The 13,915-nt window shown below is 44.6% G+C and overlaps 1 protein-coding gene across 4 annotated transcripts in view; it reads left to right on the top strand.

Annotated features, from left to right (window-relative positions):
• LOC105473458 (exportin for tRNA) overlaps window positions 1-13,915 on the top strand; it is a 56,174-nt gene that overhangs the window by 5,955 nt on the left and 36,304 nt on the right. The window contains exons 1-2 of one of the 4 annotated variants that reach the window (XM_011727284.3): window positions 7,401-7,676; window positions 12,521-12,654. In XM_011727284.3, the coding sequence (XP_011725586.2) occupies window positions 12,595-12,654 (60 nt within the window). In that variant the 5' untranslated portion in view covers window positions 7,401-7,676; window positions 12,521-12,594. Of the gene's footprint in view, window positions 1-7,400; window positions 7,677-11,279; window positions 11,370-12,520; window positions 12,655-13,915 lie in introns of those variants that run through there. The other 3 variants (XM_011727286.3, XM_011727285.3, XM_024790213.2) reach the window with 3 other exon arrangements.

Raw genomic sequence — 13,915 nt, 5'->3', positions numbered from 1 at the left:
TGTGATCCCAACACTTTGGGAGGCCGAGGCAGGTGGATAGCTTGAGCTCACGAGTTCAAGACCAGCCTGGGCAACACAGTGAGACCCCATCTTTACTAAAAATACAAAAAAGTTAGCTGGGCATGGTGGTGCCCACCTGTAGTCTCAGCTATTCCAGAGGCTGAGGAGGGAGGATTGCTTGAACCCAGGAGGCAGACGTTGCAATGAGCAGAGATTGAACCACTGCACTCCACCCTGGGTGACAAAGCAAGACCCTGTCTGATTATCAAAGTAGTATATGATTACTGTACAGAATTTTTTCCTTTTTTTTTTTGGAGACAGAGTCTCCCTCTATCACTCAGACTGGAGTGCAGTGGCGTGATCTCGGCTCTCTGCAACCTCTGCCTCTTGGGTTCCAGCAATTCTCTGTCTCAGCCTCCCGAGTTAGCTAGGATTACAGGCACCTGCCACCACGTGCAGCTAATTTTTGTATTTTTAGTAGTGATGGGGTTTCACCATCTTGGCCAGGCTGGTCTTGAACTCCTGACCTCGTGATCCACCTGCCTCAACCTCCCAAAGTGCTGGGATTATAGGCATGAGCCACCACGTCCAGCTGAGAATTTTTTTAAATCCAAAAACTTATAGAAAAGAAATGTCTGGAAGCCCACAATCAAGGTGCTGGCAGATCCAGTGTCTTGTGAGGGCCTAATTTCTGGTTTGAAGATGGCTGGCTGTCTTCTCCTTGTACCCTCACATGGTGGAGAGCGAGCTCTCTAGCTCCTCTTACAAGGGGACTAATCCTATTCATGAGGGCTCCACTCTCATGACCTGATTACTTCTCAAAGGCCTCCCCTTCAGATACCATACAGGGAGTTAGGGTTTCAACATATAAATTTTGGGGAGACACAAACATTTAATCCATTGCAGGCATGTTAGAGTTGAGGTGCTGGTGAGACATGCAGGTATCTGCGAATGCAAGTTGGCAGTACAGAATATTAGGACCAGAAGTACAGAACTGGAGATCATCTTCATGGAATTGAGTGTTGAAACTACAGAAATAGATAATTACTAAGGGAGCAAGTGCAGGCAAAAGAAAACCGGATGGCTAAGAACAAAGGCCTGGGAAAGAAAACATGCTAAGGGAGCAAAAGGATATGGTGAGGAAGACAAAGAGGAATGGTCAAAAAAGTAAAAGGAGTTTAAGAATAATATAGAGTCAGAAGTCAAAAGAGAAGAGAATTCTGAAGAGGAAGGAAATAGTCAACAGAGAAGTTGAAAGAAAAGAATAAATGAATAAAAATAGTCCCACAACTGGAAAATTTGTAGGAGTTTTAGTTGAGTGACTTGGGAGTGAAAAACCAGATTACAAAAAGGGAAGGAAAGGAAGAGTACGTACAGGAAACAAATGTGGTGTACTGGAGGCAAGAAATCTTGAATCAAGAGTCCAAGGTTCTAGTCTACCATTTACCAGTTATGTAACTTGGGATACATTCCTTAAAATAGATCTACCTTAGTTTCCTCATCTGTAAAGTTAAAATGGCGATGATGATACCTGCTCCATCCCTACAATGTGAGATGAACAAATTAGAAGATACATGGAGGCACGGTGAAAACCATACTGGAACAACACATACAAATATTATCTATCATCATTCTTTCAAGTACTTCAGCAATTGAAAGAAAAGGGAGACATGGGACAGGTACAAATAAGGTTTTGTCATTGGAAGAAAGGGCCTTCTGAGCATATTTATAGGAAGAACAGACTTAGTACTATAGTTCTACACTGTCATCAATCCTAATGGACCTTCATCTGAGAGACAGGTTAGTGGCACACACTCTAGAGTCAGACTATGTATGTTTCAATCCCAGGTCTTTTTTTAAAATTTTTTTCTTTGTATTTCAATGACTACAAATGAATCCCATTCAGCTACTTAACTTCTATGCAATCCAGTTTCCTTGTCTATAAAATGGGGATAATAATAGTATGCCTCCATAGAGTTGTTGTGAGGATTGATGTATAAACACTTAAAACTGTGTTTTACGACCAGGTGCGGTGGCTCATGCCTGTAATCCCAGCACTTTAGGAGGCCAAGGCTGGCGGATCACTTGAGGTCAGGAGTTCAAGATCAGCCTGACCAACATAGAGAAACCCCGTCTTTACTAAAAATACAAAATTGGCCAGGCGTGGTGGCACATCCCTGTAGTCCCAGCTACTCGGGAGGTTGAGGCAGGAGAATTGCTGGAACCTGGGAGGCAGAGGTTGCAATGAGCCGAGATCGTGCCATTGTACTCCAGCCTGGGCAACAAGAGCAAAACTCTGAAACAAACAAACAAACAAACAAACAAAAACTGGGTTTGGTACACATGCTCAAAAATGTTGGCAATTAATACATAAAAGTATTGTCATATGCAAGCATACATGCTTTATGTTAAAATTGAAACTACCATTCCAAAATTATAACCAAGACAGTGAAAGAGATCTGATCTAACCAACTCCATTTTGCTTCTAAACTCCAAGCTGTCCTTGTTCATTCCTGGGCATAGGCTGAACTAACTTTGGGAGGAACTTAGAGTTTAAAACAAAGACAATAACAGCCTCTTCCCAAAACACCCTTCTTACCTGAGGACTAGACTACCTTTGTAGGACTAACAAATTGGCCATAAGATTAGAAATTATTGTTTAGGAGTCATGGGGCTGGAGGCTACAAGATTCTGATCCTCCCCAAATTGTTCCTGGGGATAACATCGCTATTGTAAAACCTAGGATCAGTGCTTGAGATATTTTGCAGACCCTGTACTTGATAGATCAGCTGGCACCACCCAGATCAATAAACTGGGTCATCTGATCTTGTGGCTGCCACCCAGGAACTGACTCTGTGCAGGAGGACAGCTTCAACTCAAAGTTCAAATAATATGATTTCATCTCTGATCTAACCAATCAGCACTCTTGATTTACTGATCTTCCCTCACCCATCAAATCATCCTTCAATACTCTGATCCCTGGATGCTCAGGGAGACTGATTTGAATAATAATAAAACTCAGTCTCCCATACGGAGAGCTCTATGTGAATTACTCTTTCTCTATTGAGATTCCCCTGTCTTGATAAATTGGCTCTGTCTAGGCAGCAGGAAACCTGTTGGGCGGTTACAAAAGGAGCCTTTTGGGCAATTACAAAATGATAGTGTTATTTGTCAACACGTTGATGAGTAGCATTTTCATCTGAGATGAGAAACTGCCCATCCCTTCATGGATGGAGGAGGCAGAATATGGAATGGTCAAATGTAATACCTCTCTCAGGTCCTCTTCGGTTGGATTCCACCAAGTGCTTCTTCATTTGTTCTTTTTGTTGTTGTTGTTGTTGTTGAGATAAAGTCTCACTCTGTTGCCTAAGCTGGAGTACAGTGGTGCGACCTCAGCCCACTGCAACCTCCACCTCCTGGTTCAAGCAATTCTCCTGCCTCAGCCTCCCGAGTAGCTGGGACTACAGGCATGTGCCACCATGCTCAGCTAATTTTTGTATTTTTAGTAGAGGCAAGGTTTCACTATGTTGGCCAAGCTGGTCTTGAACTCCTGACCTCCTGAACTGCCCATCTCAGCCTCCCAAAGTGCTGGGATTACAGGTGTGCATCACAGCACCCAGCTTTTTTTTTTTTTTTTTTTTTTTTTTTTGAGACAGAGTCTCACTCTGTTGCCCAAGTTGGAGTGCAGTGGCGCGATCTCAGCTCACTGCAACCTCCCAGGTTCAAGCAATTATCCTGCCTCAGCTTCCCAAGTAACTGGGACTACAGGCATGCGCCACCATGCCACCATGCCCGGCTAATTTTTTTTGTATTTTTAGTAGAGACATGGTTTTACTATGTTGGCCAGGCTGGTCTCAATCTCTTGACCTTGTGATTCACCTGCCTCAGCCTCCCAAAGTGCCGGGATTACAGGCATGAGCCACCGCGCCCAGCCTCTTTATTTGTTCTGAAATAATATGTGTTTACAAAATTGAAAGAGATTTCTACAGTTCTAGGTATTTCAACTACCATATGTGGAAGAGCTAATGTTAGTAGATAAACGGTAGATAAACTGAAGATAGGCTTTGTATGACATTCAACATAAGAAGTAACCACAAAATGAATTACAAACAAAACAGCAAGTAAAGACAGCTATAATACAATAGATTGAATTGCCATATTCTTTAGGATGAGGACTGGAATATGCTGAACATACAGACTGCAGAGGCACTCAGCCCAAGATTAGTATTGAGCCTTCATACTCGATAGTTGACCATCACAGCTAATATAAGAATTCATGCAATGATTCAGTTATTGAGTTGTAACTAGCAGGCTGGCACTGTGCTAGACTCGGAAGATACACTGAAATAGGTAGGGCAGAAATCCTAGCCTGAGAATTTTTTTCTTAGAAAGGAACATTTAATAGCAACTTGTGAATAGAAGCCATGTCTGTGTCTCTAGCAACAGTGAAACAAGATGGTGGATCCCCTCGCCATTAACCCCCATATGGAAAGGGTATATGTAATTCAGAAGGGATGTGTATTAGTCTGTTCTCACACTGCTATAAAGGACTGCCTGGGACTGGGTAATTTATAAATGAAAGAGATTTAATTGACTCACAGTACCTCAGGGCTGAGGATGCCTCAGGAAACTTACAATCATAGCAGAAGGGGAAGCAAACATGTCCTTCTTCACATGGCGGCAGGAGAGAGAAGAATGAGTGCCCAGCAAAGGGGGAAGTCCCCTATAAAACCATCAGATCTCATGAAAATTCACTATCACGAGAACAGGATGGGGGAAACCACCCCCATGATTCAATTATCTCCACCTGATCCCTCCCACAACCTGAGGGGATTATGGGAATTACAATTCAAGACGAGATTTGGGTGGAGACACAGCCAAACCACATCAGGATGTGTAGACAACAGAAGCACAATAACATCAAGGTTTTGACCTAAAGGCAGGATTTACAGTATGTGCTCTCACACAACTTGAAATCTTAAGAGGACTTCCGGGAACAGGGGTTAATCAGAAGCCAACATGGCAGATTAGTACCAAAGATGGAGTTACTTTAGCTTCCAGATTCCACCCATCAATCCAGCTCTTACAGTTGCACTCGCCCTCCTATTTGGAGATGGTCCCTGAGCTTTTAGGGAGGGTGGTTTCATATGATATAGCTTTAGCAGCAGCAACCTAGCAGTGGAAAACAGATTGGACCCAGAGAGATTCCAAATGAAGGAGATTCACAGGCTTTGTTGAATTATCTCTCGTCTTGAGAATACCATGACTTTGGTTTTCTCAGAAGTAGAACAAGAGATACCTAGCATTAATAATTTGAATAGTAGAAACATAGTGCATGCAAGGATTACAATCAAAAGAAAATTTGTATGACAGAACAACAACAAAGAACCTATTTCATTAGGAAGCCAACTGAAAGCCGTGTGAAGAAAATTAAGGCCTGACACAGGGACTCACACCCGTAATTCCAACACTTTGGGAGGCTGAGGTGGGAGGTTCATTTGAGCCTCAGAGTTAGAGATCAGCCTGGGCAACACAGCAAGTCCCCATCTCTACAAAAACAAAACTAGCCAGGTATGGTGGTGTGCACCTGTAGTCCCAGCTCCTTGGGCAGCTGAGGCAGGAGGATTGCTTGAGACTGGGAGGTCAAGGCTGCAGTGAGCTATGACCACTGTACTCCAGACTGGGTAACAGAGCGAGACCCTTTCTTAAAAAAAAAAAAAAAAAATCAAAACCCAATTCTCCTTTAGCTACATCTTGTAGCCACTAGCCTGACATTTTAAACACATAAATTAGAAACATGATGCAAGAGTGATTCAAGGTATTTTTTTTTTTTTTTTTTTTGAGACGGAGTCTTGCACTGTCGCCCAGGCTGGAGTGCAGTGGCCGGATCTCAGCTCACTGCAAGCTCCGCCTCCCGGGTTTACGCCATTCTCCTGCCTCAGCCTCCCGAGTAGCTGGGACTACAGGCGCCCGCCACCTCGCCCGGCTAGTTTTTTGTATTTTTTAGTAGAGACAGGGTTTCACAAGGTATTTTATATAGGAAATGCCTGGTGTAGTGTCTTGTCCAGCTATATAAATGTAGCCGTGAAACTGTTACATTAGTTTTATTCTATGCTCTTACCATCCCTCCCTCTCCAAATTTTGTTTGTAGTCTGGGGCAGCAACCTAATCTGTATTTCGTACATATTGAATAATCAACAATGAAATGTAAATATTGAGCACATTGTGTGTCAAACACATGTATTAACTCAAACCTCACAGAAACCCTTTGAGTTCGGTACTATTACAATCCCCATTTTACATACTAGTAAACTGAAGCATGGATAGACTAAAGTAAAGTGCCTGCGGTCAACTAGTAAGGAGGCGGCCTGGCAGTCAAGTCGAGGCAGCCTAAGCCTACGCTGCCTCTATATTGCATTAATACATTAATAAATCTGTGACCAAATAAATGAAGTGACATTTAGTGGCATCGAAAGAACCCGTGAGTAGGGCTTCCTAAGAATGCTCTCCTTCTTTTGATGGACAAAATTTTAGTCTGTTTAAGATAAATTTTGGGCCGGACACGGTGGCTCACCCCTGTAATCCCAGTACTTTGGGAGGCCAAGGCAGGCGATCACTTGATGTCAGGAGTTCGAGACCAGCGTGACCAACATGGTGAAACCCCGTCTCTAAGAAAAATACAAAAATTAGCCGGGCCTGGTGGAGCGCACCTGTCATCCCAGCTACTCAGGAGGCTGATGCAGGAGAACTGCTTGAACCCCGGAGGCGGAGGATGCAGTGAGCCAAGATCTCGCCATTGCACCCCAACCTGGGCGACAGAGCGAGAATCCATCTCAAAGAATAACTAAATAAATACATAAATTTTGAAAAACTGTCAGCACTCACCAGCAGATCTTTACACTGCTGGACTCGGGACACTTGGGGCCGTAGGCAAGCAATTAAACTGACTCACACGTGGTTAGAACCACGTCATCTTGATTCGTGAATCCGTACTCTTAACTACTAGAAGCCTTTGTGGAACGCACGGGGCGAACCTGACGCTTGAGCTCTGACACCAGACAGACACAGCCGGGGATTCAAGAGCTGGGTAGGGACTCCCGTGCCGGACACCTCATCCCGGCATGCACCTCAAGCCCCGGCGACCACGCCTTCCGGCGAGCGCCAGGGAGCGCGTGTGCACCTCGCCGCCCGGAAGCGCCTCCCGCTCGCTGCATGCTGGGAGTTGTAGGCCTCCAGCCCCAGCCCTTGGGCTGCCGCCCGCACTCTCCATGAGACTGCTGGCGCCGGCGCCCGCCCGCGCGGCACCGACGCGGGGAGCGCGCTTCGCGCTGACTCAGCGGCGGCGGCGGCGGCGGCGGCGGCGTTAGCCGGCCCTCGCGCTCTTTCCCTTCCTGGGGCGCCGACCCCGCCCGCTTGCTTGCTTGCTTGCCTGCCTGCCTGCCTGCCTGCCTGCCTGCCCGGCGCCACGCAAGAGAAGGTGCCAGGGGACGCGGAGCGACTAGAGGCGCGCGGTCCCGGCCAGCTCCGTCTCTGGCGTTGGCGCTGCGGCCGTGGCGGAGGACTACGGCGACGAGGACGAGGGCCGCTCTACGAGCTCTCTGCGTGCCGCGCCGCTCCGCTCCGCTGGCTGACCATCTGGAGTGCAGGCTGGGAGGCGGGATGGAGTGATAGGGAAGGTGACTCGGGGATCGGGGGCGGCGGGACCGGGCCGGATTTGGTCCGCGTGAGGCTTCGAGGAAGTTGGCCGGGGCGGACCGGCCCGAGGGAGTCCCGACGCCCGGGAGGGTGCAGGCTTGGGACCCTCCATGGCGGTGCACCTCCAGGCTGGGCGGACCGGGTGGGGGTGGGTACGATCCGGGGCCGCCGCCGAGGAGCGCGTCCCGAGTGCGTGGCCGCCCGTTGCCTGATGTTTCATCACCCGAATTGCCACGAGGCTTCCTTTAGGGGAGGGATCGGGGGAGGGATGGGAGCAAGGCTAGCCGAGGAGGGTCGGCATCGCCTGTGGTTTCCAAGCCCGTTAGTCATCGTTGTAGCCTTATCAACTGTGGAGACCTCAAACTTGATTCTTTCCCCACTCCTGGACAAAAAGGAGGAAACGTGTTATTTCTGTGCAGTAATTGGCCAGCACGGACGCTCCATTTCTTCTCAAATCTTCCTCACTATCCTGCAGGACTAGAGAAGCATGAGGTTTTCCTGTAACCAGAAAAACGAGTACTTTTTGAAAGTGCTAATTAGTTGTGGCGGGCGGGGGTTGGGGGAGAGTTCAGTTTTATTAAACCGACTTGTCAGCGTGGTGTTAAAAGGCTGGAAAGATACAGTCGTAGTCTTTGAAACAGTCTTCAGTAGGTGTAGAGGAATTTTCCAAATTGTTTGATTCTTAATGGCTGTCCAGGAAAAGTTAAGGCTTAATATTTCAAGTATGTTGCTCGCCTTCCCCCAGAACCTTTGCACGATGCATAATTGTTTACCGTATTAAAACAAATTTTTGGGTTTTTTTTTTTTTTTTTTGAGACGGAGTCTCGTTCTGTCGCCCAGGCTGCAGTGCAGTGATGCCATCTCGGCCCACTGCAACCTGTGCCTTCCAGGTTCAAGTGATTCTACTGCCTCAGCCTCCCGAGTAGCTCTGTTACAGGCGCGCGCTGCCACACCTGGCTACTTTTTGTATTTTTCGTGGAGGCGGTGTTTCACCGTGTTAGCCAGGATGGTCTCGATCTCCTGACCTCGTGATCCACCTGCTTCGGCTTCCCAAAAGTGCCGGGATTACAGGCGTGAACCACCGTGCCCGGCCTTCCACTGCATATTGATCGTCCAAGTGCCTTCTCTGTGGAGGATTCTTTTTGTAGTGACAACTGTAACTAGTTTGTTTCCTTGGGTTTATTGGCTGTTTTCCTTAGGGCCACTTGATTTTTCTCCTGATAGCTTCAGAGTGACTTGACCAAGCTTAAGCTTTTTTTTTTTTTTTTTTTTTTTTTTTTTTTTTTTTTGACACAGTGTCTCACTCTGTCTCCCAGGCTGGAGTGCAATGGCACTATCTCCGCTCACTGCAACTCTGCCTACCAGGTTCAAGCGATTCTCCTACCCCAGCCTCCCGAATAGCTGGGCTTACAGTCATGTGCCACCACACCCGGCTAATTTTTGTATTTTTAGTAGAGCCGGGGTTTCTCCATATTGGTCAGGCTGGTCTGGAACTCCGTACACCTCAGGTGATCCCTCCCCCGCTCGGCCTTCCTAAGTACTGGGATTACAGGCATGAGCCACCCTGCCCGGCCAGCATTTTTTTTAAAAAGCCCTAGCAAATTCAAGGAAGCTTTTATTGGACTTCTTAATTTGGGATTCTTAGAAACTCCGAAATTGTTTTTTCCCTCTGTGTGCATTTTTCAGGGGAATATACATCAGATTTTCTTAACATTTAGGGGGAGCGAAGGGAACCAGTGCCTTTCTTTGTGTTTTTCTATCTTTTAAAAATGCTGATCTACTAGTAAAAGAATGCCCCAAGTAGTTTCCATCCCCCATGTTCCTGCCTCTAATTATAAACAACCTATTGAGGGCTCACTATGTGCCAGCCATGCTCTGCATACCTTATCTCTTTGAAGCCTTTACAACTTTATGAGGCAGATGGTCTTTTTCCCATGTCATAGAAAGGGTTCTCTTAGGTTTTGTAAGTTGTCCAAGTGGCCCCAATTTAAAAATGACAAGATGAGGATATAAACCCAGGTCTTTGAAATCCAAAACCTATGCTCTACTATGTCCTAGGGACATAGCGATGGATAGTGAAGACAGTCCTTGCCCTTTAAGATTATGAGAGATGGCCGAGTGGCTCACACCTGTAATCCCAGCACTTTGGGAGGCTGAGGCAGGCAGATCACCTGAGGTTAGGGGTTCGAGACCAGCCTGGGCAACATGGCGAAACCCCATCTCTACTAAAAACTACAAAAATTAGCCAGGTGTGGTGGCTCACCCCTGTAATCCCAGCTATTCGGGAGGCTGAGGCAGAAGAATCACTTGAACCCGGGAGCCAGAGGCTGCAGTGAGCCGAGATTGTGCCACTACACTCCACCCTGGGTGACAGAGTGAGATTGTCTCAAAAAAAAAAAAAAGATTAGTCAGAGACAACTAGTAAGCTGGCAGTGACAACATAGCAGTGCTTAGGATGGGGCATGTAATCCTTTTTGGGAGAGTTGGACAATAGGGGTCAAATAAGTGTTCCTGAAAGAGATGGCTTCTATGTTGAATTTCAAAGAACAGCAGGGGTTAACCTACTAACAAGAAGAAAGAGCAGTGTGCAAAGATGAAAGGTGGAATACCATTGGAGAACTGCCATGTGGTTCACTAGCACTGGCCTTGCTGACCTGGGGTGCAGAATAGTGAGGAGTCATTCAGAAGTGTTTGGATCATAATCTGAAGGCAGCAGGGAGTTACACTGCCTTGAAGTCTGCAAGTATGATATGAACCATAAGAGAAAGGGCTGAGCTGTCTTCAAAGCTCTCAGTCCATATCCTGAGTTATTTGATTCAGGCAGGCTCAGAGGAAAATAGAAAAGCATGTTGTAGGTATCCTGTAACCTGGATCTGAGCCTGGCTTTGCTATTCCCTTAAAAGGCTTTTCTCCCCTACCCCCAACCCAATTAGTCTTTTGGCGTCTTTGGTTATTATAATTGAAATGAAATACCCCACAGCCTTTTTTTGTTTTCTTTGAGACAGTCTCTCTGTCACCCAGGCAGGAGTGCAGTGGCATGATCTCAGCTCACTGCAACCTCCACCTCCTGGGTTCAAGCCATTCTCCTGCCTCAGCCTCCCAAGTAGCTGGGATTACAGGTGTGTGCCACCATGCTCCGCTAATTTTTTTGTATTTTTAGTAGAGAGGGGATTTTACCATGTTGGCCAGGCTGGTCTTGAACTCCTGACCTCAAGTGATCCACCTGCCTCGGCCTCCCAAAGTGCTGGGATTACAGGCATGAGTCACCATGCCCGGCCCCCCACAGCCTTTAACGGAAGTAGTAAGACTCGGTCTCCCTACCTTACAGGTCTTGAGAAAATAAATAACATTTTCACATCATTTAGAGTTTGTTCCATGTTTGCTCAAATGAATATACATTCTATCAAAAACTAGGATGCCTTTTGCGGCTTATTATTTGAGAATGTTAGAACCTATATTGTGAAGAAGTAGATTACTTCTCAGAGATTAAAAAAAAATCTTAAATAAGAGTAGTCAGTGTTAAGTCATTTGTGGACTTTTTTTTTTTTTGAGATGGAATCTCACTCTGTTCTCCAGGCTGGAGTGCAGTGGCACAGGGTTGGCTCACTACAACCTCTGCCTCCTGGGTTCGAGCGATTCTTGTGCCTCAGACACTCGAGGAGCTGGAATTACAGGTGTGTGCCACCACGCCTCCCTGATTTTTGTCTTTTTAGTAGAGACAGGGTTTCACCATGTTGGTCAGGCTAGCTTGAACTCCTGACCTTAAGTGATCTGCCCACCTCGGCCTCCCAAAGTTTGGGATTACAGGTGTGAGCCACTGTGCCTGGCTGGTTTGTGGGTTTTTGTATCTAGTATTGAAAATTTTTTTTTGAAATTTCTAGAATTGGCTGGCAAAAGCAGAGATCTATAAAATGCAAAACTAAGTCCATTGCTCAAAAGCTGAATGACTGGTTTTTCATTATCCTGTTCCTTTCGTTAGACTTCTGTTGTGGTATTTAGTAAACACTCCAAAGGATATTGAACTCTGAGGTCAGCCATTCTAATGTTTTAAAGAAGGTTTGTGATATTGGTATCTGTAAGTAGACAAAGTATTATAATTACTGTAATAAAATAGGTTTTGTCATTTTTATACTTAACTGCACTTGCACAATTGCATTTTTAAGTACCAGAGATAAGTAAAATACTGCATAAATTAGGTGCATCTACTATTTAAAGTAGAAAATGATTACTTTCGATACCTTTTTTTTTTTTTTTTTTTTTTGTTGAGACAGAGTCTCGCTTTGTCGCCCAGACTGGAGTGCAGTGGCCGGATCTCAGCTCACTGCAAGCTCCGCCTCCCGGGTTCACGCCATTCTCCTGCCTCAGCCTCCCGAGTAGCTGGGACTACAGACGCCCGCGACCTCGCCCGGCTAGGTTTTTGTATTTTTTAGTAGAGACGGGGTTTCACTGTGTTAGCCAGGATGGTCTCGATCTCCTGACCTTGTGATCCGCCCGTCTCGGCCTCCCAAAGTGCTGGGATTACAGGCTTGAGCCACCGCGCCCGGCCTCTATACCTTATTAAGAAGATCTTGAAGACTAAAAAAGCTTGAGGACCTTAATGGCATACTTTAAGATTTTTAGAAATTACACATTAATGGAGTAGTTAGCAGAGCCCATTTTTCTGAGAATTAGGCTCTAACTTTTCATTGTGATTTAAATAAGTTCCAAAAGAAGTTCTTTAAACATTTAAGCTTCTTTGCATGATTTTATCCATTTACGTTATTTGGGATAAGCATCTATTTGTTTATCAAGTAATGTTTTCTTTCAACTTTGTTTTTTGTGGCAGATGTTTATAAATTCTTCTGTGGGATCAGAGGGCACGCCTATTGTAACCAGAAAACTCCAAGTATAGCAGCAAGGATGGATGAACAGGCTCTATTAGGGCTAAATCCAAATGCTGATTCAGACTTTAGACAAAGGGTAAGTTACTCTGCTGAATCATTTTTTAAACCATGTCACCACAGATTGGCATTAGGGGACTTGAATAAAAATGTACCTGGCAAAGGTCTACTTTGGGTAGAAATGAACAGAAACAAAAAAATTTGAGATATTTGAATATATTTTGAATATAGAAACAGTGAGTATTATGATTTACTTTCTGTTTACCTGGCCAAACAAAAGTATTAAAATCTCATATGATTCAAGGCGGATCTTTATGCCACATCAGTCATTATTTCTAATTATTTAAAAGTTGTAATGCAAAGGATTCGTTTGAGAGACTTTCCATAGAAGCAGACATGTGTATTTTATTTTCTCAATGCTTGGCTTGATCTATACAAGCTGTTTTTACACTTACCTTAATGGTTTTTTTTTTTTTTTTTAATTTTTTTGTAGAGATAGGGTTTCACCATCTTGCCCAGGCTGGTCTCGAACTCCTGAGCTCAAGCGATCTGCCCGCCTCAGCTTCCTAAAATGCTGGGATTATAGGCATGAGCCACCCTGCCCGGCCACATTAGTGATATTTAACATTCTTGTTATATGGTCTAGGCAGACATAAATAAGCAGTTATGATAGGTTATGTCTTAAGTAAAATGATTACATGACAAGAATCCATTATAAAGTGCTGGGATAGTTGGATAAATGTAAACAATTTAATGTAGCCTACAACTATAATCATGACTATAGCTGAATGATAGAAGACTATAAAGAATGAGCCTATAATTAATTTTTTTAAAGACGTGGGCATTCTGAAGTATAGGGTAAGTGGAAAGGAAAGCATTTTCTTTTTACTTTTCATAGCAAAGAATACTTTCTATAAATGAGCTAAATGAGGTTAACAATCTCACTAAATATTATCGCATTTTTTATTCTTACTTTAAGAAAAAAATCTTTTAAAGCAGTAAAAAAAACCCCAACTAGTTTCTAATATAGTACCATGTGCATATCTCTGCTACTGAATAAGTAGCCCTTCAGATACAGGAAAATAATAGGAATTGAGATTTAAGTATCTGGCTAATTACAAGAAAACTATCAAACAAGTTAGGACATCAAAAGACATTTAAAATCCATGTCTTCTCTGTGTAAACAAATCTTTCTTGCCATAGGGTTTTATGCTACCTACTTTCAAACGTAGTTGAAGCATCATAGATCTTTACCTTTAGTCTAGCTTGCTATTGCATGCTTATAATTAAAAGCCTTTGACTGTATGTTTAGTTATTAAATGGCCTTTACTGTTATTTTT

This window comes from Macaca nemestrina, chromosome 10 (genome assembly GCF_043159975.1).
Source record: "Macaca nemestrina isolate mMacNem1 chromosome 10, mMacNem.hap1, whole genome shotgun sequence".
Taxonomy (NCBI): Eukaryota; Metazoa; Chordata; class Mammalia; order Primates; family Cercopithecidae; genus Macaca; species Macaca nemestrina.
This window is presented reverse-complemented; position numbering and strand designations above follow the sequence as displayed.